Source organism: Serinus canaria, chromosome 3, assembly GCF_022539315.1.
Source record: "Serinus canaria isolate serCan28SL12 chromosome 3, serCan2020, whole genome shotgun sequence".
Taxonomy (NCBI): domain Eukaryota; kingdom Metazoa; phylum Chordata; class Aves; order Passeriformes; family Fringillidae; genus Serinus; species Serinus canaria.
In genome coordinates, this window is record NC_066316.1 from 89,289,185 (window position 1) to 89,316,337 (window position 27,153).

General features: G+C 39.3%; 1 protein-coding gene across 2 annotated transcripts in view; it reads right to left on the reverse strand.

Annotated features, from left to right (window-relative positions):
• The window catches only part of FAM83B (family with sequence similarity 83 member B), a 57,438-nt gene extending 35,383 nt beyond the window's left edge, over positions 1–22,055 (reverse strand). Inside the window, exons 1-2 of one of the 2 annotated variants that reach the window (XM_030236163.2) lie at positions 21,895–22,055; positions 16,827–17,330 (exon numbers count right to left, since the gene is read on the reverse strand). In XM_030236163.2, coding sequence (XP_030092023.2) covers positions 16,827–17,270 — 444 coding nt within the window. In that variant the 5' untranslated portion in view covers positions 17,271–17,330; positions 21,895–22,055. Of the gene's footprint in view, positions 1–16,826; positions 17,331–17,784; positions 17,919–21,894 lie in introns of those variants that run through there. The other variant, XM_030236165.2, reaches the window with a different exon arrangement.
• Positions 22,056–27,153: the final 5,098 nt, after the last annotated feature.

A 27,153-nucleotide genomic window follows, 5' to 3' on the forward strand; every position in this document is an offset into this window, starting at 1 on the left:
CTGTGCCTGTGTGCATGCATGGAATCCACACTTTCTGTAGCACAGTGTGCAGGTAGAGGAATGCACATGTGCACACACACTGACTGAAAAAAACCCATTTCACTATTTGCCTATTTCCTTTAGATAAAAAGTTTCAAGCCAGCACTGTATCAACAAAAGAAAAAAAGAACAGCCTTTTCAAATATAGTATCAGGACAGTTTTTATCCTTTTTTCTTTCTCACTTAAAAAAGTGTACACCTTTTCCTGCTCTTCAGATTCAGAAATACAGTCCCACTGTATTTCTGAATCTGCTTTCAGATACTCATACAGTGTGTACTCACTCAAGAAGCACAGCTGCCAGGAAGGAAATTTTCAGTGATTCTACTTTAGTTTTTGGTTTACTGTGACTAGCAGTTGGTAATTAAAAGATACTCCAGTCTCTTTTCAGTCTTAGATGTGCAATATACATAATTTTCACTAACACAAGAACAATTTTTGCAATGAACAAGACTCAGGTATGCAAAGGTAAGGCTTTCATGACACTTCTGTGGGTGACTGAGCATTTGCTGAAATGCAACCTACATTACAAACACTATTTCAAGTGAACAACAAAAAGTTGATTCTCTTGTTTCTCATGCATAGGGGGACATGGTGAAAAAAAGTAGCATCAGAAGACGGGCAGATGATGGGGAAGCAAACAACTCTTTTTCATATTTGGATATTACTGAAATAATTCTGCTTGAATGGTCTAAAGCAAACAATCTCATGGACAAAACAAATACACAAAAGGTTAATGCAAAATATAAAGTTTTAAACCACTGGAAGCACCTGAAAAAGGTAGATTTCAGCAAAAGCCCTTGCAACTGTTCCCTACCCCTAGCACGAGATATGCCAAGCTATCTATATGTTTTCACAAATCACTCTGAGATTATATTTATATTTATAGATGAGATGTCTGTGTTGTACAAGGAATTGGTATAGAAGTCTTCAAAGTCCTAGACCAATATATTTAATCAGAAATTTTTTTATATTCAGCAAAAATAAAAACATAAAAAAGGCCCCATATTTTTTATAGGATGTAAAAGATCTCTGAATGGAGACTAATACAGGGAACTAGAAAAACATGTAAATCACTCCAAATTTATCCAGTTCTAGAAGATATTAGCACAGAAATATATTTTTAATAGAGTAATGTTATGTACAACCTCCCAAATCATCCCTGGAGCAACTAAAAGCCCAGAATCTTACTGAAATCTGTTTCTATGACTTCTCTGTCATAAAAGACTTTGAAGAAATAAGAAGAAATAAGCATCTTTTTAAATTCCTCCTAACACTTAAATGCACACAGAAAGCTTTTCCTCTGTAAAGTGGAAACCATTCCATAAATGCAGGAATAACATATTGCATCTATTTTTATCTGGGAATCTGAACAGGGTGTGTGTGTGTGTGTGTGTGTCACACTGCTGTCCTGTGCAGGGACACCTGAGTCAGCCCATTGCTAATGAGCTCTGCCACTGGAAACAGTCTGGTCACGCTAAGGTGATGCTCCAAGGAGGTGAGGACACCCTGCTCCTTTTGAGTGTCCTTGTGCACTGATCCCTGCTGTGTGAGCAGCTTCTCAGAGGCCAACAGCCATGGATTCTGGAGAGGCTGAGCATCCCAAGGTCCCCATGAAAGCAACTCCTGCAGCTACAAATCAGCCCTAGCCTCACCTCACCCTCCACCCCTGCATTTAGAATTCTCTGCACCTTCTCTTTCGGCTGGCTGTCATGTTGAGTGATGAGATACACAAGCAGAAAGCTCAAGCAGGCTTGGTCTGGGCTTGCAACCTGGGTTTCCTCAAGCAAATTCCATCATTTAGAGAAAAGTGATTGTCCAAAAATACCCTTACCTCCTGAGCAATTCTGAATTTGTTGCCCAGAAGTGTTGATGGTAAGACTAGTACCCACCTGTTTTAAGGTCAGATTTATTCTTAGTATCAGCTCTTTGAAGATGCAACGCTGTCAGGCTTGAGCTGTGCAGAGAGTCAGATGTCATTATCATTACAGTCCCTTCTGATATCCAAACCTGTGAATCTCTCAGTTTTATCAGCCTCTGCTGATTTTGCAGTCCAGAAATGGCTGCAAAGATGAACAGGGAGAGCCCAAACAAGCTACAAGATTTTAAAGGCTACAAACACTGATCACAGGCTCACATTAACCCAGCTCCTTTTCATAACAACTCCCAGAAAAATCAATTAGAAAATCGTATCAGAAAAGGAAAGCAATGACAAGGCCCATGAAGAGGACACATGAACACAGTAAAAGCAGTGGTACATAATCAAGAAGTACAGAAGACTGCTTTATATGAAAAAATAGCATTCATTAAAATACCAGAATAACTGCTAGTCTTGGGGGAAGATATGTCTCTATGAATGAGTTCAATACTAAAGGCCTGCCACTGGGATTTTGAGGAAAATGAACCTGGAGCATAGGAATTACAATGCAAAGAGCCACTCACTTCAAATTCCCAGGCACAGAGAACCCCAAAGCATGCCTAAAAACAGCAAGGAAGCAAAAAACTGCAGATTCTGTCAAACATCCAGGAATATTCTACACCTCGAAAACAAATGAAACATTTAAATTGGGATTTTCTCACTTTTGTGGTTTTGAACAAATTTGAGAATGGAAGGAAAAAGGAGTGTACAGTTTCTTACCACTAAGAGTTGTCCTTCCTGGACAACCTGCTGACCTTCAAGAGCCAACCATGACTTTCAAATTAATTAAACTGTCCTAAGTGAAATACAATTCTCAATTTTCATAATGCATTAATTTAGTTAACTCTGTTCATAATTACCATGAAAGACTTTTGGCATACATCATATTCACAGGTGTTTTGCATTTCAGCTTATGGCACTGCTGACAGCAAGTTTTTCAATGAAATTCCTGTGTGTGTGTGTATTTATTTATATAAATATTTTGTAACCTGTTAATACAGATTATTTACAAATATTTAATGTCAGTTCTTACTTTTTTTTTTCAACAGGTAAAGAGATTTCTCTTATTACATTTATATATTCTCTAAGTATAAAACAGATCAAAATAGGATGCTTTGCATTTTTACCGTTCCAGGCCAAAATCCAATTTAGAGCCACAGATCAGCAATTTAAAACCAAAACCAGAATAGTTCAATGCTTATTACTTACACGGTAATTGTTTTATTCGTGGCTGTTGAAAAAGAAAAAATGCAAACCAGTGTATTTTTACTGTAATGTAGGACAGTCAGTGGAAGTCACTAAATTAGAAAAAAAAAGTAAAGTACTGGATTATTTTTAACTTTTAAGTTACAATGCTTTCTATATTTCCAAATTTCTCCTCACTAGAGAAGTAGCTTAAATTCTAGCCAAAGTGATTACTTTCATAATCTCCAAACTGAAGTATATTTAGCATAATTTTCAGAAACTTCTCCACTATTAGGACAGCAATGCCTCCAACAGGCATCAACAAGAAGCTTTTATGTACCATATCAGGGATTTCTTTTCTTTAGGGAAAATTTTAGATTCTTTACACAGATTCCACAAAGACTGATCAAAGAGACTGCTCAGATTTAGATCTACTGAGTAAGGAAAAATTATGCTTAAACCCATGTCTGTTTCTTTTTGCATGCCCTATATATATATTATGAATCCACACACACACTGTATGACAAAAAGCAGCTCTAAGTCCCATTTCAGTTTTTAAAACTAGAAAGTCTGTATGAACATCAGTGTGAGAAGAAAGGCAGCCTAAAATGCCAGTGTTACTTCTTTAAAACAGGTCAGAAAGATTTCTGTATTTGGAATTAAAATGCCGCAACTTTTCATTCAGTATCATATTTCCACAATCACAGTTTCTCATTCAGTACTGTATTTCCACAACAGGTAACTATATCCTAGAATGTTTCAACAAATGTGCTTAGCTGGAAATCCCCCCAAATCTTTAAACACCTAGCTATTTGTGGTATTTTCAACCTAATTACATTCTATGGAAAAAAGTCTGACAAGGATTATCTTCTAATGAGAATTTCAGATAGAGTACTTAACTTTGTAACTTCAGTGCCTGCATTAAAATACTGTTATTACATATCTCAGAAATTACATATTTTTCCCTTTTTAAATTATCTCTGGTTTTGTTATGTGCAGTCCACTACCTTAAAAATAGATTGCTGGGTTATGAACTAGACAGTAACACATTAAACTATTTTCTTCTTTTACTTTAGTAGTCATTTACTCAAAGGACTACTTGGTATAATTAAATTTAGCAAATAACTTCCTCAGACAGTACGAGCAAGGTATCTGCACAGAATTTAGCAGACTATGAAATTCTGAGCCCTAGAATTTTTTAAACACCACTAAGAAAATTCAAAATAGGTAGACCTAGCTATGTACACACCATTCTGTATCAACATGTCATAACTGTCCATTTCTTGAGGTAACTGGTTTGTTTTCATTTAAGAATATGGAGCATTTAAAAAAACAAAATCCATAAACTATTTTGGACAGTTCTACCACAATAACTAAATTCCAGATGTTTGCTTCTTACTGGTTTTTCTTTTGTTTATGTTACTTGCATGCCAGCATACATGGAAAAGAGCACGTGTGCTTTTTGCAATACATTTTGCAATCATTTTTAAAGCCTTAAGAGTACAAATTGAGAAACTTTTCCATGAAATTTTCCTTTCAGTGTACATAAGCTCAGTAAATGTGTAATGTGGCAGAATAAAGCCTGTATCCCCCATATAAACTGTTAAGGTTTGTTAGCAGAGGACTTAACAATTTTGGTTTAAGTTATTTAGGTTATAGGAAACTACAGAATAAAATGCTCTTTGATAGACATTCTATATTGTCAAAACCTCTTCTTGCTCTTAAGGTATCAACATGATAAATGAAGTCTCACTTTTGTATTTCTTTTGAAGGGACCAGCCTATCTTCCATAACATTTGTATGTGTACCCACCCCACTTCTGTGGGAGCTGGGCCTGAATGCAGGGATCAGTAAAGGGATGGAATAGCACCTGGGGAAAGGAAAACCTTCCACTGGCCTCATGGCTTTGCTTGGCTTTCAGCTATTCAGTTATTCAACACAGTTTTTATTTAGAATAAAAGAATTACAGCAGTCTGCTTGGACACGTTATTCTTTTTTCAGGTGCTCACAGTGGATGCAATCACCTGAAGATGTAGCTCATTTTGGACTACAAATGTACTGTGGCATGATTTAAGAGAAAGAAATTAATTAAACCTTCAAAATCAGATCCTTAATGATATATGGCCATATCCCTAGGCATCAATCCTGCAAACATATGCATGTCAAGTTAATAGAACCTCTCATGTACACAAATTACAGTATTTAAATCCTCCCAGAATTACCGATCTAATTTTGCTTGAAGAAAAAAAAAGGGTCTTCACTGAGCAGATACTATTTTTTTTGTCTCTCTGCCCTTTACTAAATATTCCCCCCCAAAAAATCTTGCCAAATTTTATTAGATGTACTGTTTGAAAAAATGAGATGAAAAGCAATTGTGTATACAAGTCATGGTTGTAATTAAAAGCCTACTCTAATTTCTGATACACAATTGTTCAATCTCTAAACTTTGTAATTTTTGCCAAACACATCAGCAAGATAGTCCTGTTCAGAAAATATACCTTCCTAATTTTTAATACCAGAGATACAACTTATAATAAATATCAGAAACCTGGCAATAAAATTGATAAGACTAACAATTCAAAAGCATTGCTGTGTTTCTAACATCATGTTGGTGCTTTACAAGTTCTTACTGGTAGTGACAGAGGATGGGGAACTGACACAAACACCCCACTGCAAGCACTGTCTCCAGGTGTGCTGACTGGCACCCTCCAGGACAGCCACATTTCTTTACTGACCTGAGAGGGAGCTATTATTTCCAGATGACCCACCTGGAATTGCTTTCCAGAAAGATGCCACAAGTGTCTAGAGCAGGCAGCAAATGTTCACCTCTGTCAGAGGTGTGCAGTGAAAGGAGAAAGGACAGAGGAGGCAGAGCTGTCCAAGGGACAGAGTTGGAGAGGGGGCCAAAGAGGGAGGGAAAGGAAAGAGGAACTATGACCAAAAATGTATGTATGATGGTTTCCTGTCAGGTATGTAAGTATGATCACTTCAGTATGCACAGTTTTTGTGCCTTACTCCCACCCCTTTGATACAGATTTTCAGCAGTTCCTTCTGATCAATGCTCACCACCACAGAGTGGAGCCCAGCTGATTCAAACATTGGTCCATCTGTGTATGTCTAAGCTGTTCCCTTCCATATGATGTTCTAAGACTCTAACCACCTCAAGCTGCCAGCAATTTCACCCTAGGTGCAGGCTCCAGAGTGTTACGGTCCCTCAGAAGGTCAAAACAGTGTTTAGTTGCTGCACAGATTTCTAAAAAGAATCAACTGGAAGGACTGGCAGGATCTCTGCTCCTCTGACATGCCTCTTACCCAACTCCCCAGAACAGCACATCTTTTCCTTCCTTTGCTCTTCTTTCTCCAAAAAACACCTGGAGCTCTGGCTTTGAAGGGTTCTGGCATGCACACAGAAAGACCTTCCTGAGATCTCAAGAACTCATTGCAAAGACACAGTTTAACTCCTCTAACTTCAAGATGAAGAACAGGGCCTTTACTTGGGACAGCAATCCTGTAATGGGTGATTGCAATTGTAAGAGCTGAAATGAGGGATGCAGGACTCCAGGCAGCACTTCAAAATGCAGTTTATTCCATCCAAGAGGTTACAGCAGTCCAGGGTCATGGGTGACAGAGCCTGTGCCTACAGCTGCCAGCCCCAGCTGCAGGCAGGCCTGGAGACCCTTTGGTTTTGGTTACAATGCATTATATACTTTTCTTTGCTGACCATCTTAATACAGTAGAACCAATCTATTCCTTATCTATTATCTATAGCCTATCATAACTGCTATAATTACCATATTCATGTTACTATTCTCCAATCACTCACAGTCAGTACATTACTGTTTAAGCTAGAAGTTGTTATTCAGTTTTCTTGCAGTGGAAAATTCTGAGACCTTTCTTCTACTTGCCACATTGGCAGCCTTGTTTGCCTGTGCTACCCTTCTGCTTGGTAAAAATATCTTCTTGTTTGAGTGGGTTTATCTTTTGCTCTTAAGTCATAAAACCCCCTTCTAACTAACACACCCTTTGCCTCCTTGGTTAATGAGTAAGACTGGCTCAGCAATTCTTTTCTCCTAAATCAAAACTTGCTTCCAACTCTATTCCTTCATCAGACTCTACATTTAAAAATCTTTCTGCTAAGTATACAGATCTGTGAGATATGTATTTCTTGTCAAACTTTCATCCTTCCCAACAGCAATGTCATATGGCACTTCAGATCTGGACTGAACTTTCATCATTAAACTTATGCATAAGAAATCAAATCCTCTGCCTAATGAGATTTCTGGCACAAGTGGCTTACTGATATTCATTAATCTAGATAACAGAATGGATGATGATATTACTGCAATAATTTTGTGCATCACAAAATCCATTAGAAAACACAGTGACATTACTGGTGCTTATGTTATGCTAAAACATTAAATAGGGTGATATGATAACAAATAAATAAACAATGGAAGAATCAGTCATAGTTCCTGGTTTCATATCTGTGCTTAGTCTTCTCATTTCAAAAGTATAACCTTTGAGCAAATAACATAGTTTTTGTTATGTTTTAAAACAACTTTCTGTAGACTTGTGAGAGTACATACTGCTGTAAAAGTTACACTTGTAGATGGCTGCATTTTTAGGCCCATCCTCAGCAAAGGTTGCTGATCTCTATCAAACACATTCTCTGCAGCCACATAGGCCTGTCTGTTGTTTAAAAAAACCCCACACCCTAAAGAGTGACTTTTCAGGCAATTATTGCATGCCTGTGCTAATCCACATTAGTCAGTGACAGGAAATTATCAGAACAGCAGACAGCTTCAGATATTACTGTGCTCTGTCATGCTGGATGGAGACCTAGTTGCTTTGACAAGCAGCATCTCTGGCATTTGAAACAAATCAGAGTTGCTGGCTTGACACTGCTACTTCTGTTTGCTGTCTCCGAATCTCTAATCAGAAAGCACAGCTCACCAACAGGGAGTTCTGCACAGCTTAAGAAGAGCTTAGTCCCTTAGAGGGCATTTCTTGAGAAAGATCCCACTGGGAATCATAATTTTCTTCTGTGCTGGTTATTTCATTTCATGCTCAGTATTAATTCTTCCGTATCAAGCACCAAAAGCCCAAAGAAAAACACTAACTAAAATGTCTTCTGTGGGCTGATGCTGCTCAGATTCACCTGAATTCAGAGGTGATGTCTTAGTGCTTCACCTAGTCCTTAAGCCATAAAGGGAATTTATTGAGCTGAAGTGAAGCCTTCTTAGCAAAGAGTGCCTGCAGCTCCAGGAAACAGCATGAAAATAGGGCTGAGATGTTGTATCTGCTGTTTGAACTGAAGGCACGCCTATTTGGCTACCTGAACACACAATCCTGTGCTACTGTTTGAGCCTGACTGCTGGTGGATGATGCAGATCTCAAAGTTTTCTTTTCATCTCTAAGAGATACAGCACATAACTTTTCATATTATCCTATCACTCAGCCTTGTCTCTGGCAGCAGGATCACTGACAGAAGGGAAAAGGCCTGAGGAGATCTGGTGCAGCAGTGAGCAAAAGTCCTGAATAAAAGACACACCTAGAAGCTTTCTGAAGGCAGCTACATGCCCACACTCCTTGCTGGGGAAAGCAGGGGTCACCATGGACCCTGGTTTTGAGGAATCTGTTCTGTTCTCGCACACCACAGATCTTCTGGGCAGGCAGCACAAGCACTCCAGACCAAGAGACAGAACTGGTTAAGATAACTCACTCCTAGATAAGGTATGAGAACACCCTGCATAGGTCACACCCTTCTTATCTGAAGCTAGGAAATGCTTCATGCTGTTACAAATGTATTTGAAAAGTAAGCATTACACAGCTACAGTTTGCAACTGTTATCAGGGAAGTACTGATGTTCATCAGAAATTAGTTCATCTGCATAATTACAAATGCACAACTGTAATTTTTATCAAAAACTAAAACCACAGAGGCAAGAAAATAAAAAATGGTCCCCACTTGCTCTGAGTACTGTTTGCTAATGTTATCATACTTTTGGTTTATAACTGCATTTTTTTAAAAAATATGATTTATATTAATTTAATCTTCAGTCTGTCTCAGCAGCCTCATTTACAGAACCATACACACTTTGGTTATGCTCTTTGCTGGCTAAAGATAAAGGAGAGCATACAAATTCTGAATCTACTGTTTATATTGTAGTGGTGGTATGTCTGTACTGGCTGGCACCAATCAGGGAGGCTTTGACAGCAGAAATGTGTACGATATACAGACAGGCAGTGAAACATAATAATGTTCACTGCTTCAGAAAACAAGCACCTTAGACATGGGAAAAGATGACAAACAAGAGCAAGGAAAGCAGAGATAGTTCAACTGCTTACAATTCTGCATTTATAATGCAAATAACACTACTATAAATTCAGCTGGCTTACTGATCAGAGGATTGTATACTGAAAAATTATTAGCTGTTGATCAAGCAAGCAATGGCCAGATCTTGCAATTATTTATTTTGAATAGCTCTATTGAGGTGAGTCATTTTATGGATGTCTGCAGATCCTATGGTAAAGTGGCAAGGTCAGCAGCAGTTACACCCTCTTATGGTTGTGATGCCAACGCTTCCTTCCTTCCAAAGATAGATTACAGTAGGGTTTTAGAGAGCAAAAGCCCTCTGAGGTCTCAGGCATGTTGACAGAATTTCTGAAAATGTGGACTTTAGCTTCTCTTGCAATTTTATTGTATCTTTATTATAAAATGGTTATAGATATAGAAAATGGATATAGATACTTTATCAACAGGCTAAAATGGAAGGCATGACTACACAGCTATCTAGGGCAAGGTCTGCACTACTTTCAGAGAGGTAAAAAATAAAGTGTACTTTGACTCCTCTATCATCTGGGCTGGAATACTTGCAATACTCCTCAAGGAAAACAATGCAGCATTAAGCAAGTTGTTCTGAAATAGTTACAAGTGAAATAGATACTTCTACTCAGATCTGATCTATGAGGAAACCTAATACTTGTAACTCACTGGCATGCAATCCCACTCCTTCCAAACTGAAGAATGGGAAATTTTGTTGTTTTGTCAGCACTTTTCAGCTTTCTATGTAGATTCTATCACACTGTGTTAGATAAAGACAAATACTGTGTTGTGTCACACAAATACTCCTTCAGTTCTGCAGGTATCTGCACACAAAGCTATGTTCATTTAAAATTCTACTACAGATAATATAATATTTTAGTTTCCAAATTCTGATATATAATATATTCAATGTTCAAAATGACCTTAAATGTGTCCCCCTCAGAAGATCACTGGCTGTGCTGAAAAGCTATCATGAGATCAAAAGCTATTGCAAAACTGCAAGAGATGAAAAAAGGCTTATGGATTTATGAATGTGATTAGAGCTATAGTTCTTCAGGCAAGACTGTTTCCTGGCTGAAAAAAAAAAAACCAAAAAAACCCACAAAGAAACCCCAGAAAAATGGAGATCTCTCCGGGAGAGGAATTCAGATGAACGAAAATAGCACTTCAACATTATCAGTATTTTCTGGACAAGCAAGAAAAGGAGAGGGAAAAAGCCCCAGTACACTAGTCTGGGCACTGAAAGAAGCCTTCTGCCTGGGCAAAATTATTTTAAATCAACGGTTTTGTATTTATAGCCAATTTTGATCTGTAACTGCTTCACCATAATGAAGTACAAAGTTATTGTTGAATATGATAAAGAACACTTTAATCTACTGAATGTGCAAAAAGCATAAATGACTTCTTAATGGCACTTTTGTTTTGACTGACAGAGATTTATGTCAATGAGAGAAAATGTTTTAATGAAAAGAATTGCTCCAAAGCATATGTGTATGCTTACTTCTCATATGTATGTGAATGAGACAAACATTAATAAAGAAGTACAGCTGCCTGCAATATCTGGCCTTTAATCTTCCTGATTAATGAATTCTATTTTTAAATTAATCACGGAGGTGTGGTATTTTGATAACACATTAGCACAGATCTGACATAAAAATGGCAGTACCTGAAAATTATTTAATTACATATTTTAATACAAGTATTGAAGATGTTAAAAGTCTTGCAAAGATAGAAACCTGTAAATACAAAACGACCACAACTAATTAAAAATTATGTTCTCAAAGATTCCCGCTCCCCAGGCTCTGCACTCTGCTTGCTCTTCACTTTTGTATCCTCTCCACGTAACAGGAGCCCTAACAGGAAAAATTGTGGGTTTTATGTTTAGAGCACGTAAGAATTGGATTTCACAAAAGCCCCAGGTTTTCCAGATTATAAAATTGCTTGCAGATGTGTCCCATCGATGGCAGTCCTCTCTGCCTGCACTGTGAGGGCACTGCTGTGACTGCTCTGGGACTGCCCTTACGTGGGGGAGCAGGACAGCAGGGAGAGAAGGGGACAGGCAGATAAAACAGCGTGAAGGCTCTGAAGGTAAATCCAAGCAGAGAAAATGCCTGAAATAACCACTTGTTGTGAGCAGCACTACTTTATGATGACAAAAAACTGATACTGGGTGACACAGTAGCAAAAAAGCATCCTCTTTCAACACATGGCATGTACGCTGGACAATTAAAAAAAATGGGACATGATCTCACTTTCTGAAATAAATCTATCACAAACTAAAAACTATGTTTCACCTGGAAAGCACACACATGAATGCCGTGCTGGTTTTCAACCATCAGGAAGTCTTTTAAGAGACTTTGAGAGGATGTTAATGACGAGTTCACCCTTCAGCAGAGCAGCTGAACCAAAAGGCACCTGCTGAAATCCTTGTGGGGCAAAATATCTTGGCAGGGAAAATGCTGTCTTATATGTTTTCAGCCAGAAACTGAGTATTTCTATGTGTTACTCTCATCTTAAAAAATTATATCTGCTGATTATCAAACACCTTAAAGATAATACAGAAAATGGCTGAGCGGGACAACTACTGTATTTATCTATTCTTTCTCCCTGAATTCAGCAGATTGCTCTAGCTTTTACATCCAAAAGGTGCAGCCCCTCTCTCATCTGCTTGAACCAATGCATTAGTGAGCCAAGACAAGCACTGCCACAAGCACTACTCATTATCATTGTTCCAGTCTGTGTTCAAATTATATTTAAAATAGTTGGCAAAGAGTACTGGTGAAAGAGAAATAAAAGATTGCTCAACACATCCATATTCTACAAGCTTTCTCCTGTATAGAAACATTACCCTTCATATTTGCATGTAAGAATTTCATTTTCTTTCATACTAGACTGCAGCCAGTACTAGACTATTATTATGTATTATACACATGACCAAATGAGATTAGCAGTACATAATAGTGAAGAATGAACAATAATTAATAATAATTAATACCAAATAATAACGAATTAATAGTAATAATTTTTTTCTTTAATACAAACCTTTCACTCTTGCTTGAAACAATACACAACAAAATAAAAAAAATAAAAGGAAATATTTTCCTTTTTATATATTTGTAAAATGAATCAACTGTTTTTATTTGACGAGGTCCACTGCTATAGAAAACAATGCAGGCACAACATTTTTTGCATAACTCTCTCTCACAAGGATTCAAAGGAACACCTTTTTGACTAAGTGCTTACCTACAGTGTGTCCAGCAAGACTAATAACAAGTTACACTGATTCACAGTGTATAATGCAATTCTTTCCCAAGGGTCTAAGTTTTGCAACTTTTCTCATTAAAAACCCCAATCATGAGTATTTCAGCAAAAACAACTGCCTCTTTTTTATTTTCCAAAATTATAATACTATTATACTAACCATTCTAATTTTTACTTAAGCTTCTAAGCAATTATATTTTTAAAAAATTCTTACAAATATCACTGACTTCATGAACCCAGGCTTATAACTGCTAGTGTATTTGAATTAAAAAAAACACTTAAAAGTAGTGCATATTTTTTGAATAATGTGCTACCTCATACATTCCATCATAAATCCCAAAAGTATGTCAGAAAATTTTTAAGTGTTTTCTGGCGTGTGCAAAAAAACAGTAACCCCTGGGTTGTCTAAGCAACATGGTTCTTTAAAAAACAGGTTTTAATTCTCTCCAGGAAGAGCAGATCCTTAATTGGATATTATTCTGAACTGTGCTTTCTCTCTAAATCTGTGTAGGAACATCTCCATGGTCGAGAGAGGAATCTAGTTGCTGTAAAAGGGAAAAACACACTGCCAGAAGGTCCCTTTGGTGCCCTGTCCTGTCCCTTCCCTGTGGCCTCACCCTGTCAATCACACCTGAGAAAATAGTACAAGAGATTTCTTGCACACATGCAGAAGCTCATAACTGATGGTTTTGAGGCAACTCTTATGAAAAGTCACAGAGAGAGAGAACACTCCATTACTCTGTGTTCCAGTGTACTAAAAGAAGGAAGTTTCATGTTAAAAAGCATCAACCCACTACAACCTGACACAGATGAGTAATAATCTTGATATCATTTCCCAGATGAATAATCTTCTCAGTAAAAACTAAACATTATCAGTTGCTGTTCAGACAGCCCAGCTGTGATGAGTCAGGCTGCAGGAGCACCTCAAGCCTCAGAGAAGCCGGAAACCTGCCAATGATTAAAGGCAGAAGCCTCCAAAACGAAAGAGAAATAAGGCTACCAGCTTGTTTACAAAAGTCTCCATCATTAAGGTCAGACAGACCTTGCAGTGCTTTTTCCTCACATGGTTATATCAACCTGTGAAAAAGACTCGTGTCTCCCCAGTTGACACAGTCACGCCAAACAGCCTCCTTGTGTGAACACAGGTTATGTTGACAGAGGAGGGTGGTTGGCAAGCTGTATCATTTAGAGATGAGGTCTAGTTACACCAACTCTAAGCCCATCTTGTTGACATCTTGGTTTTACCTAAGGCACTCTGCTAACATAACATCTCTCCCACAGAAGTGCTATAGTATATAGGTGACAATGTAATGCCATGCTGTGTACAATACAGTTTCCCTGCTCTAACAAACCTTCAGAAACATATATCACAAACACAGATTCATCTCTTTAAAATGGTTGGCTCATTTTTCTAGGATGTAACAGTATTGATCCTTTTCTGTAAGAATTCCACTATTATATCACCTGTATTTTACAATGAAGGTGATGTCTATAATTTTTATGCTGCTTGCATATTCCAGAAATATGTGACAAGACTTTATTACACCACCTCTCTATAGTCACTGGTTCTATTCTAGTGTAGCATGGGCTTACAAATGATTTTCTTTAGTCAGGAAAAAATCAGTCAGCAAGCAAGTTGCTTAATGTTGTTTACAACATCTTCTTAAGGTCAAAATTAACATACATAATAATCATTTTAAGGAGTGACACTGTGATGCATCAAGCATGAAAGAGGTCAAGAGTAAGTCCACTAATAGTGTCATCTTATCCTTATATATATCCCAATATTTAAAAGCATCTAGGTTTCAAGTGGCTCAGTCTCCTTCATGAATTTTTGGGATAGTTTATACATATAAATACACATCAAATGGGTTCCTTCATGGAGTGAATCAGTGCAGAAATATTCTCTGCCTTGCCCTTGTAGAAGCTGGTTTCCTACTATACCGAGCTGTCAGGTAGCCCAGGGAAATCAATGCCAGAACTCAGACACTCAGGCCTGGTGCTTGAATTTAAGTGGTATGAACATACCCACCTCCAAAAGCCTGTTTATTTTCACACAGAAGTTTGCTGAAATTCCCATAGATTTTGTTTAGAGCTGTGTTGGCTGAATATGATTTCCTGATTTATTCTTTACAGGTTTCTGTTTTTCATGTGCAACATTATCCCATTGCCTTTGAATAATCTCAAGACTATACATCTCCACTTCTACATAACAAAGAACCCTGTTTAATATAACTACATTTTTTTAAGTGGCTTATGAGAAGAGCACTAGGCTGTTTACAGAGGGATTACCTACTGTAAGCATGATTTAAATACTTTACCTTACTTAGAAATATTTTCAACTTTTCTATGAATCTGCAGACAAAAGAGGCTGAACACTATGTCTCTTAGATTTAATTGCTGGTCCCTGAAGCAACCAATCTATATCACTGTATCAAAAGTGCTGTGGTTGTTGATGTTGAGGTTGTACTGATCAACTAAACAAACCTTTCAGCCGTCAGATTTGACAGTGACACACATAAAACATCCTCTTTATAAAGAGGAAGAAATGTAAGCACACCAGGGAGCAACATACCATGCATTCAACCTCCTTCCTAAGCAAAGCAAGTAGCACACCTAATTTTTTTCTACAATTGTATTAAAGGAGCAACTAAGGGGGAATGGCCTAACTTCATGGCATTTCAAGACCTTGAAGCAAAACTGAACTAGTCTTCTCAACAGAGTTAACAGTCTTTTAGTTGTTTCCCTTACAGTGGATACATTGGTAGGTCAGGAGCTGCAGCTGAAAGAGTATTCTGGGGAATTTACAGTCAGGTCTCACTACATACCAAAAGAGAAAACATCCAATCTCACTCAGAAAGGCATAAAGAGGGTGAGGAATAATGAACTCTTCCTTGAGCATAGTCATTCTAAATTATAAACTGTAGGATACAAGACCTAGTGATAACTCTATTATGGCAACAAATTATATGCTTTATCTAAATATAGCAGAGACATTGTAAAAAGACGAAGTCCTTCCCTGCCCTGCCCTGTTCAGTCCATTTCTATTGCACACATTTACACACGTATTTCAGCCACTGAAGTGGTTACAGATGTTTGTGAGATAGAGCCCGTTCTACCAATTTAAAGCTTGTGGAGTCATGCAAAACACAATTGTATTTCACAGGGAAAATTTTACATACTTGCCAGAAATACTTCTGAAACTTCATCATACCTTTTAAAGAGGTATTATGAACCTGTGTCAAACAAATCTGCATGCTAATACTTTTTCTGATTTTTTTTTTAACAAACATTGTTTTAAAAATTTAAAAGTTAAAAATTTTAAGCTGACACACTGAGAGCAAAAGTGGTTTGTACATAAAACCACTGTGGTTTGTACATTCTGTCACTAAGGTGTAAACTGGGTGTGCTGTAGGAAAAATTCAAGATATAAGTGCTCCATATAAGTGGAGTCAAGTACATTTGGAAAAATGTCCAAATTTTCTATTCATTAACCAGAAATGAAGGCAAGATACACAAGTAAGATCTACTTCCTTGTTTTTTAGTCTAGTTTGTTTTTTTCACTCAGAGTTTGATTTCTGCAAGGACATGCCAAAATCACAAAACCAGACTCTCAAGGTCCGTGAGTCGGATGAACACTGAGGTGTTGTTTTCTTGTAACTGTCTGCCTTGCCAAATCAATGCATGTTGCCTCTGATGCAAGACAGAAACATTAGTATAAATCCTGAAGTTATAACAGAATTCTATCAATGTATATTCAAGTGAGGTCAAAAAAAATGTGTGTTGATTATCTACAAACTTCTCATGCACTGGTCAGCATTACAGTAAAATGGTAATTATTCATTATAATGGTAGTATTAATTAATCCCTCCAATTAACCTTTGATTCCTCTGAATTGAGGTTAATAACACTGGTGCATGTGACACCAAAGGACTGATCGCAGTCTGGGAAAACCTTTCTTACTGAATTGTAAGCAACCAAATAATTTTTTCCTGCCAGGACAAAAATAAAAACAAAAGACCCTTGTAATAAAATACCAACTAGATTATTATTATTATTATTATTGCCACTTTTTTCCCCAATACTATTTTTCACGTTTACCTTTCTTGCATCTCGTATCATCTTCCGAACAGTTTCCTTTATGGTGTAAGGCTGTGCTCGTGGTGGATGAAAAAGCAGATCAATATTTGTGCCTCCAGAAATTCCAGGCATCAGATAGGGCCAACCTAAGTCAAGATTTGGAGCTTCCACATCGGATTCAATGGGCCAGTAGGTTCCCGAGGAGGAAGTGTCATCAATGGCATGGTTAGAGGAATAAACTGTGTTTTGGGGAAGTTTGTGAACATTGTTCAAAATATAATCAATTTCCTCATCGGCTAAGAACTCTGAGCATCTCTCTTTGGAAAGAAATTCTTTGTAGGCTTCTAAACCTCCTTCAATCAGAGCATCAATAGCTATTCGGTACCATTCCTTGTAATGAGGTTCAATATAGTTGTCTGATCTGCACTCATCATGTAAGGAGGACAGCAAAGATGAAGTTTCCATTTTCACATGTATTTTGTACAAAGTCTTTTAAGAGTCCGTTCATGAGCAGATGAAATGTATCTGCAAAGAGAAAATAAGTAAGAAAACAAGGAAAAGATTTCTAGATAACTATGACATGCACGCAATTATTAACTAAAATACTCTTCTGGTAAAGTTGCTCTAAGTTTTCCCAGCATTTTCCAAAATTTAAATTATTTTGAAAAGGCTCAGGGACTACTATTGCCAAAAATTAAATACTAAAGAGATAGATAAATATTCAATAGATAGATAATATTATATTAGAGAGATAGATAAAAAGTTTTTACATAAAGTAAACACATAATTCAGCGATTTTAGGAAGTTTATATTACAAGCTGTGTCAGAGCTCATAGCACAACAAACATCCATACCAGTAACACCAATAGATACCCAATGCATGTTCCAATACACTATCATAGGTTGTGTTTCAAAATGCCCTTTGCAACAACTGAGTACTGTCCAAAGAAACACTTCAGAAACCAATTAAATTTCCTACTTTTTGATACATTACTGAATCTGCAATGTATTTCTTTTCTTTGGCTTCTTTGAAACCACAGTCATTCAGGTACTTCTCCTTATCTGTCTGTTCTCCCATGCTGATCTAATCCATTTGTTGCTCCCAAGCAGGACCAGCCTACCTCATTTAAGTGAGTTATGAGGAACTCCAGAAAGATTTATCCTCCCACATCTGGGATCAAACTCTGAATCAGCAATTTGATGTCTAGTTTCCACCCTGCTCATTCCTTCTGCCAAAAGGAGCGGCTGCTTTAATCTTTTTTTTTTTTCAAAACATTAATAACAAGTTGTTTACTGCTGATGTTTTATAAATTCATTCTTACACTTTTTTATTTCATTTAGCAAGGTCTGAGAGGGTTGCTTTGTGCTGCCCATTGGAGATTTAAGAAAGAGAGAGAACAAATATTCAATGTTTCTTTCTTCACATTTCTGCAACCCTCAGTATCTCACCACAAAAAAGGGGGGAAGGTGTTTTACGGCAGCAGCATCAGCATAGCCATGTAAAACAGAAAGACGGTAGCACATCTTCCAGGGCTAGGGCATGAAGCTTGAGAGAAAGACTGCAGAAGTAAGAAGAGCATCCAACGAAGGCAGAATGGTTAGGAAAAGCTTTCTAGCTTGAAAGTTAATGCTGGGCTTCCCTACAAGCCTTATTAATAGTATAGCAAATAGTCATATGGAGTTCTGATTTCATTTACTGACATACAAACGTAATTTAATTCCCTCTTCCCATCAAGACCTTCCAGATATTTTTGCAAACAGTGCAATTGTTTTCTGTTGGGAACAGTTTGAATCTTCCTGAAAGGAAATGTAAATTAGCTATATTAACCTAAAGGAATGAAAATAAAAATCTCCATATCTATTGATAGTTCAGATACCAATTAAATGTTCAATTAAACCAAGATTTATAAGGAACTTGGGAAGTCTGACGTTAAAAAAAGACCAAGAAATAAAAATCCAGATCTGAAGCTGGCATCAGCATGTCATATGGAATAATTCCATTTGAATCCTGTCTCTCAGCCAAGTAGCAGGGCAGATCTTCCCAGATAGGATTGCTTTCGAGCCTGGGGGAAAGGAGTGTTCCTTGCTGCTTCAAGAGTAGCTCTTTGTGGTGAACTGGAAAGCAGAACACAAAAAGGATCTGACTGCTCTCCCCCAAACTAAGAACTACAGGTATTCCTCTTACAGCTACTCAGGGCTTCATTCTACACTGCTCTCCCAAGAAGAAATGAAATGTTACAAAACAGGAGCAATACCATTTCCCTTCTCACAGATGCAGAGACAGCCTGTGGCGGAAGGTGACGGAGAACTAAGCACACAGTACAGGCAAGACAGATTCAAAGATTAAACTCTTAAGATATTGTAAAATTAAAACTGTCACATCAGCACCGGCCCAATCATCTGGACCAGGTTTTTAAGACATTTTTGATACAGAATGAAGAACAACCAAGCATACAAAATGCAGGTACTCAGCTGAGCTGCTCTCAAGAGTCTGAACAGTAATACAGGTGACTTCATTGAGATTCCAACACACCCCTCTTTTAGGGCCCTCCAGGACAAATCATTCTCTAGTCACTGCAGTAACTCAGTCTTAAAAGTCAGTCTTATTATGACATGTAAGAATAAATATGATTTTACAAAGGCAAGTGAAAGATATTCCTAAAATTCTCACTACTTTGGAACAGATATGCATCTAAAATAGAAATTTTTCCCCTGACTGCATACAGTTGTGAAAGATGTGTTTATTTCAAAAGCCTGTCTGAATTGATTTTTTTCTTCTCATTCTGTCCTTTGAAAATAACTTAAGGGCATAGGACTATACTTAATAAGTAACATTGTGCAATATCAAATATTGAATGTTATGAACAAATAAAAAGTAAAAAAAATTATTACTTGTGTGTTCTGCCTCACATGCATTTCTTTTATTTGGTTTAGTTCTTTCATTTGTTTTTCACAATAGTATAGTATATTGCTTGACTTTTCATTGAACATAATGAATTAATTAAGTGTGGAATAGGTCAAATACAGCAACTTAAGCTCAGACTTATGCTGAAAGCAGGGTATAAATATAAGTAACTTTGAAAAGGTGAGACTTCTGGTGCAACATCTTCCAAACAAGAACAGTCATTTTACAGTGAACATCTTTGAAGTTGATGTTTGATTAACAAGTGCTGTTTAAAAAAGAAGCTTAAAGCAGTGCACATTAATTTAAGAAAGTAAATGTACAATTTGCCAGCATGGAAATAAATCACAGAACACTTGAGACAAATGAAAAAATTTTAATCCCGGTTTTTGAAATTAAAGACATCAGCATGAAACACATTCATATGAAACAAAACTCCTGAATTCAAACAGTGGCTTCAGGGATACTTGACAAAAGCTCTAGATGTCTTTACACAACTATTTTTCTCCTTGGAAGGTAAGAGCGACTAGGCAGAAGCTGAAGCTGTGAAACCATATAATTCTCCATAAAACAGTAGAGGTTTGGACAAAATTCTTAATAACTTTTTGATGTATTGTGATTTCCGCATAATAAACTTGATTCTTCAAAGGTCCTCCTCAGGTCAACAATTACATTAGCAAGGTTGTGCAGAATGAGACCCATTTCTGCAGGCTTACAGATCTTTATCACACTTTATGCACATGATCACAATTTTTACCAGCACCAGGAAAGTTGTCATTCATCCTCTGAAAAACAACCTTGCCTGTTAATTCCAGCCCATCTTCTCAACTTGAACACAGGGATCAGTCACTTAAAACTTTTTTAATAAGTGTGATTAATGGCCTTTAATTGAATTTAAACTCAAATGGAGCTGCTAAAACTGGATCTTCTGCTGAAGAACCCAGTTCTGAATCCTGTACTGATGTCATCTTGTCCTTCTGTTAACATGATCAGACCTTTCTAATGCCATTACCAGGAACCCAGCAAGAAAAGACCTTTTTCTGTGAGAAAGAAGTAACTGTGCCTTTATATAGAAAGATTTGGAGAATATCACAGACTTCACAAATGCAGCAGATGACAAATGCCCACTAAATAGAATTATGCAACATTCTACAGGGGTTCCAGACTAATACTAGAGACAAGGAGCTTCCCTGCCATGCTAGCATTAACAGGATTTGAAAAATTTCCTATTCAGCAACTTTAGGGACCAGCTCTAACCCCAGGCTGGTACAGCCGGTCCTTGGCAAGGGCCTGGCCATAGTGATTTCCTCAGGATGTCCTTATCGCTTTTCCAATGGAAATGTGATTACTTTGACAGTTTCTGCATAAAGTCTCAACCCTGCCAGGAAATTTACACCTCGAGAACAGCTTGTTGCAAGCTGTTGCATACTCTCAGGTACGGATTTAGGGCATCCACCTGGGCACCTCTGGCCCAGGGCTCGGCCAAGGAGCCTCCCCACGGCTTAAGCGCCTGGCATGACCAACCTATAACAGAACAAACAGGCGTTTTATGACACCTGCCTTCCACCAACCTTTCTATTAAAGAATTGTATCAAGAATAAATAGTAATTACCTTACATTAAGCAGCGACAGGCAATTATTTAATTATTAATGAAATTACATTTTCTGTGAATACAAAGGGCATCAAATCCAAGTGAAAAACAACACCGCAAGCGTTCTTGTTGCTTTCCTTCTTTTCTCTTTCTCTCGCGTGTTTGTCTGGTTTTTTTGCGGCGGTTTTCCTTTGCGGGGGGGGTGACTTCGTTAGTTCCACCAGAAAGTTAACTTTCCAGGCCAAACACGGGCAGCGGGCGCTCCGCTGGCCGACACCGCGCGTGTGGCGCCCCCGGCCCGGCGGCGCGGGGGCCGCTTGCGCAAGGTGGCCCCGGCAGGGAGCACGGCGTGGGAGCGGCGGGAGGCGCTCCGCGCTCCGCGGGCCGCCCGCCGCTCCCGGCCCCCGCCCCCGCCGCCGCCCGCGGCCGGAGCGCCCCCACCGCCGCCACCCCGCCGCCACCCCTGCTCCGCGACCCGCGCGCCCCCGTTTAAACGCCCCGCGGCGCCGAGCGGGATGTTGGCGGGACGGGGGAGTGCCCTGCCCTGCCCCTGTCCCGTCCCTTCCCGGGGGAGACTGAGGGGAGACCCACTTACTGCGCCGGTGCCCCGCGTGGGGTCTCGCCTCCGGAGCGGCGGAGCGGCTCGACCCGGCTGCTGCGAGCGCGGCGGCGGCGAGTCACGGAGGCGCAGCGCTCATCGCAGGTACTTCCCGTCGCTCTCAGGCGCGGTGGGTGTGGAAACCAGTTACAACATGTCAGGACGGTGTCGCACCAAACCCGCCGCCGCGGGAGCGGGGCGAGGACTTGTCTGAACTGGGGAAGCCCGGCCCTCTCCCGCGGAGCGAAGGGCAGCGCCTTCCCCGGGCCGCGCCGGGCCCCCCGCCCCAGCCCGGCCCGGCCCGGCCCATCCTGCGCTGCCCTGCCCGGCCCTGCCCGGCGGCCCGGCCGGCAGCCGCGGGAGCCCGCGGGGCAGGGGCGACCCGAGCCAAGGCAGCGGCTGCCCCACGGCGGGCCCGCGAGCGGGGTGTGCGTGGGAGATTAAACTCAAAGTAAACGCTGGCTTCAAGAAAAAACAAACCCGTCAGCCTCGAGTCACGGTTTCCAGGTTAACTCCGGCGGAGCAAGTCACGGCAAGGGAGCGATACCCGCTTGAGGCCTTCAAAGTCGGATATATGGACAAGCCCCTTTTCCGTAGTTGCTTTGAGAAAACTCTTCTTTTGCTCTTGGTGACTCGGGTGGGAGACACGGACCTGCAGGTAGAGCCCCCCATCCTGGAGCAATGCACCTGGGCCTTCCTGCTCCATTCTTCTCTCCAGCACCAGGCTGGGCACAGCGCATGGCAGTGCACGTGTTGAAACCTTGGAAAAGGTTCTTTCTTTCTCTGAAAGGCTCTTTGAAAACACGATCATCTCTTCAGTAGGATCTTGCAACGACCAACAGATAAGCACATCCCATATGCATGACAAGCACGCTGAGGGGGTTTTATAATTTTAGACTTTTTGTAGACTTTGTCCACATCATACTGTGGTGCTTAACTGCAGGCAGCTCTTTTTTGAGGCATTTAAGACAATGCAGTATAACCGTAACAGTCAGGCTTTATTAGCAATAAGTCATTCAGACTGGCTTTAAGCACAAACTCATTTTCCTAACCTATACTGCCTAATAGTAAGTGTGGGATGTATCCTATGCTGTGACAACTTGATGATGGTTTCTGAGAAAAAAACAGCAAAAAATATGCAGTATCTGCACAATAATATTTGTATATTTATATGTATGTAAGTGTGTAAGTCTGGCCATCAGGGAGTGTTTTCTTCCTGTGCAGTTAATTCAGGTAGTGGACTGCACAAGAGAAAATAGTTGGTGTTCATATACTCATGGACTACCCTTTACAGACAAAGGAGCATCTGGATTAATGATTAGACTCTTCTCACATTCAAAAAAAGAATTTCCCTGGTTTTGATGGAGAAAAAAGGGGGTGAAAACCACTTTAAAAACTTTAAACTTTTAAAATGTACATAGAACTTTATAGTTAGTACACAGCACTTTTTGTACCATGAAAATACATAGCCAGGAAGGAGAACCCGTTTCTGTGGAAACTTACCCATAAGGAGATGAGGTACCTAATTTTTTAAGAGAGCAGATCTATTTTCTAAAATTATTTAAGAAAGGGTAGGAAGGTAGATGAATGGTCGCATAACTTCTTTTGACCTTGAATGAATTGGTTGCACTTTTATTACACAAAATTTATAAGCCTGTGTCTTCTAGAGAAGTGGATGAATACAGGCTTAGCATTAACAAAAAGCTGTAATGAGACCAATCATAGCTTTCTAAATAAGGAAATCTGCATGAAGAAAAGAACCTAGTTTTTTTTCCCTTATTACTATCTGTACAAGAAAAGGTTTTTTTCTGCTCCCTTACAATTTATCAATTGAAGCCCTCCAGTAGCTATACTAGACCAGACAGTTCATAAAACCTAACTTGGGTAATGCATTTTGGAAACTGTTAGCTGTCAAAATAAAGAATGTTTTTACCTAGCAGGTCACAAACTTCTGTGTCCTGCAGCCACAGGCATCAGTAGAAGCAGACAGTATGAGCAAGCTTAATAAGCAGTGAGACGAATTCTCAGAAATAGGCATAAAACTGTATTGTAAAATTGTGAGGCAGGAGAATGTGTTTCAGTATCTTTACTCCTAGAGCTGTGGAACTCCAGCAGTATGAGAGGAAGGGACTGCAGAAATTGAGCAGCCCTCATTCACCTAAACAGCCTTTCCTTTTGCCATTGAAAATGTAGCATTGGGCAGAATCAATTGAAGCATCCTATTGTTTGGAATTGTTTTACTGTAATCCAACTGATTCATAAGGCCTCAAAAATCAGAAGTTCTTAGACATAGCTCTTTCATAAACTACATGAGAGAAAAGGATAAACTCAATATGTTTGATGGTACTGTATTTAGAGTGATTGTCTTGAGTGACCTGGGTACTTGGGTACCCAGGTGGGATGATGATGATGAGGATGATCATCTGTGCTACTTCCATCTGTTTGCAGTTCTGAGACTTTTTTTTGTATTGACAGATCATCTTGCACTATACAAGTCTAGCTGAATGCAAGCAGAAGATGAAAGATTATTAGCACATGTGCAATGGCACCAGCCCAAAAGTTTATTGTAGGGATGATTATTAAGGATCAATACTTATATGAATTATATTTCTATTCCTACTGCATGCTTACTAAGATTTCATTTAGATTTACTAAAGGGAACATTGATTTGGAAGCAGTGGATGTTTATACAATTCACGATACCTATGAGCAGAGCTTTTATTAGATTTTAACAGATGAAGAAATAATACAGTCCTGAAGATTCATACTATTTACAAATCAATGGCCATCTACTCTAAAGCATAAGCACAGAGACTTCACACACTAATCTTAAAATTAGAGGAAATGTGCTTTTACAGATATGAATATGAAAGGAGCTAAATTTATAACAAAATTTAGCACTAAATTTATAACAAAGCTTGATGGGTAGTGATACAAAATCTACACCTTTCATAAAGTAGCAGAGGGAAAAATGAGACAGAAAACTACAAATTAATATGGAAAAGCAGGCGTCTTCCTCTCAGTACATCTTTTTCAAATTAAATAATCATAATCTACTCTATTTGGTATCATATTCTTAAATCAAGAATACATTAATTTGGTCCTTTATAATATTAAGGAAATACTTGGCAATGTCCAATCACTGGCTAGTGTGCCAGTTACTTTCACAGCTTCTAACAAGAAAAAGCCAGTAGTCAAAATACAAAGTAATAAAGCCAAGGTCTTTTACTGAAAGCATTATTAACCCATATATTGGGGCCTGGGTATATGTGCTATATACTATACGGTAGATTTTTGTTATAGGTCAGGTCCTGTGTTAAAAGCTTGTACAAGCCTTCTGAAATTACTTCAAGAAGTTCAATTGTGTGAAGAGAATCTGTGTGTTTCCTTTGAGGCATTTTGGTAAGAGGTGAATAAAGTTGTGCAAAGTACATTATTTTTTAGGCACAAGTAAATAAATAGAAATTCACCAGTCCTTATTTTCTGCCCATAGCATAAGTAGCTTAGAGAGAGGGTAAAAGAGCAGAGTGAGAGGGATGATCAAAGGTGAAGAAGAGCTGCCTTCTGAGGAAGAGTCACTGAGTCTGGGACTCTTCAGACTGGAATGGAGTGGGTGATTGAGGCTTCCTGGTGTTGTTCATTACATGATGTGCAGCTCCAATGTACAACAGGCCTGAATACAGAGAAGGAAACTCCTCTGAGGTCAGCTTTAATATGAAGCCAGTATCTCTCTCTCAGGCAGTTCCAAGACAAGAAGTTCTAAACTGATGGAGGTTGACAAAGTATTCTCTGCTCCTATACTTCATTCCTCTCACTTTCCTCTTTGCCACTAGTCTGGATGTCATTAAAGGGCAGATACAGGGCTACACAGACCTTTGTTCTGAATTCATACAGCCGTTCTTGTATTCCTTCAGAGCATGCTAAAGCCATTGTATAAAGAAATTGTAGAAGCACAGATTCCTTACTTGGGATTAACTTCCTTCTCTATGGATCAGAGAGGTTGCTCCTCTTGGTCTTCTTAAAGGCTTGAGATATCAGTGTGTGCCATTAAATATGATTCCACCCCTGCCCTTGGGGAAGAGGACTGCACAATGGGCAGTAGATTTCTCTGAGGTTTTATGTCTTCATAATATGTAGCTTCAATTTCCGCTCTTTCAATTTGTACCTCCTTGTTCTGTCTACAGTTCCTTACGGAGTTTGTCTCCAGCTTCCCTGCAACCCCCTTCAGATACTGAAGGTTGTTGTGAGGTCTCCACAAAACCTTCTCTTCTCCAGGCTGAACAGCCCCAACTTTCTCAGCCTGTCTTCGCAGGGAAGTTGCTCTAGTCCTCATTAACTTCATGGTCTCTTCTGGACTTGCTCCCACAGTTCCAAATCCTTTTTATGCCGGGGACACAGGGGATGCAGCACTGCAGGTGGGGTCTCATGAGTGCAGTAGAGGTGTAGAATCACCTCCCTCACCCAGCTGGCCACACTGCTTTGAATGCAGCCCAGGGCACAGTTGTCCTTCTGGGCTGTGAGCATCCACTGCCGGCTTGTGTTGGGTTTTCGTCAGCCATCACCGTAAGTCCTTCTCTGCCCAGCCTCTAGTGGTGCCTGGGATTGCCATGACCCAGATGTAGGACCTTGCATTTCTCTTGGTTGAGCTTCACAGGCTTTGCATTGGCCCGTGTCTCAAGATTCTCAAGGGCCCTTGGGATGACATCCCCTCCCTTTATGTAGACTCTTGCTTCATAGCCATAAGGATCTTTGAGTCAAAAGGAGAATTCCTAGCTCCTAGGATCTTCTGACTGGGAAGAAAGGTGAGTCCTGTAAATAAATTCATAGAAAGAGAAAAATGAGTTGGGGCTAGAGGGATCAAATTGTTGCTTGATTTGCACGTGGTTTATTTTCAAAGCTGTAACCACTGTGGCAGTGGGTTGCCACTTAGAAGGACCTAATTTTGGCCTAGTATTTGCCTCTCTGCTTGGAGGTGAGGTTGGCAAAAGGATGAAAGCTGTTTGTCTCCTTCCAATCCCAGAAGTGCCTGAAGCTAGTTTTCCTAGAACTGGTTACTTGGAGTCTTCAATGTTACCCTTGTGTTTGCTTGGGTGCTCATGGTCCTCATGAGCTTTATACACCCAAGCCCATCTTTCTTGTAGATCTTTTCTTATTCTGAAACTTGGGGAGGTTTAAAGGTCTCATAGTGCCTTTGGGAGTCCTCTGGCCATCAAAAGTAATACTGGCAGAAGTAGAAGAGAAAATAAACCAGGGAAT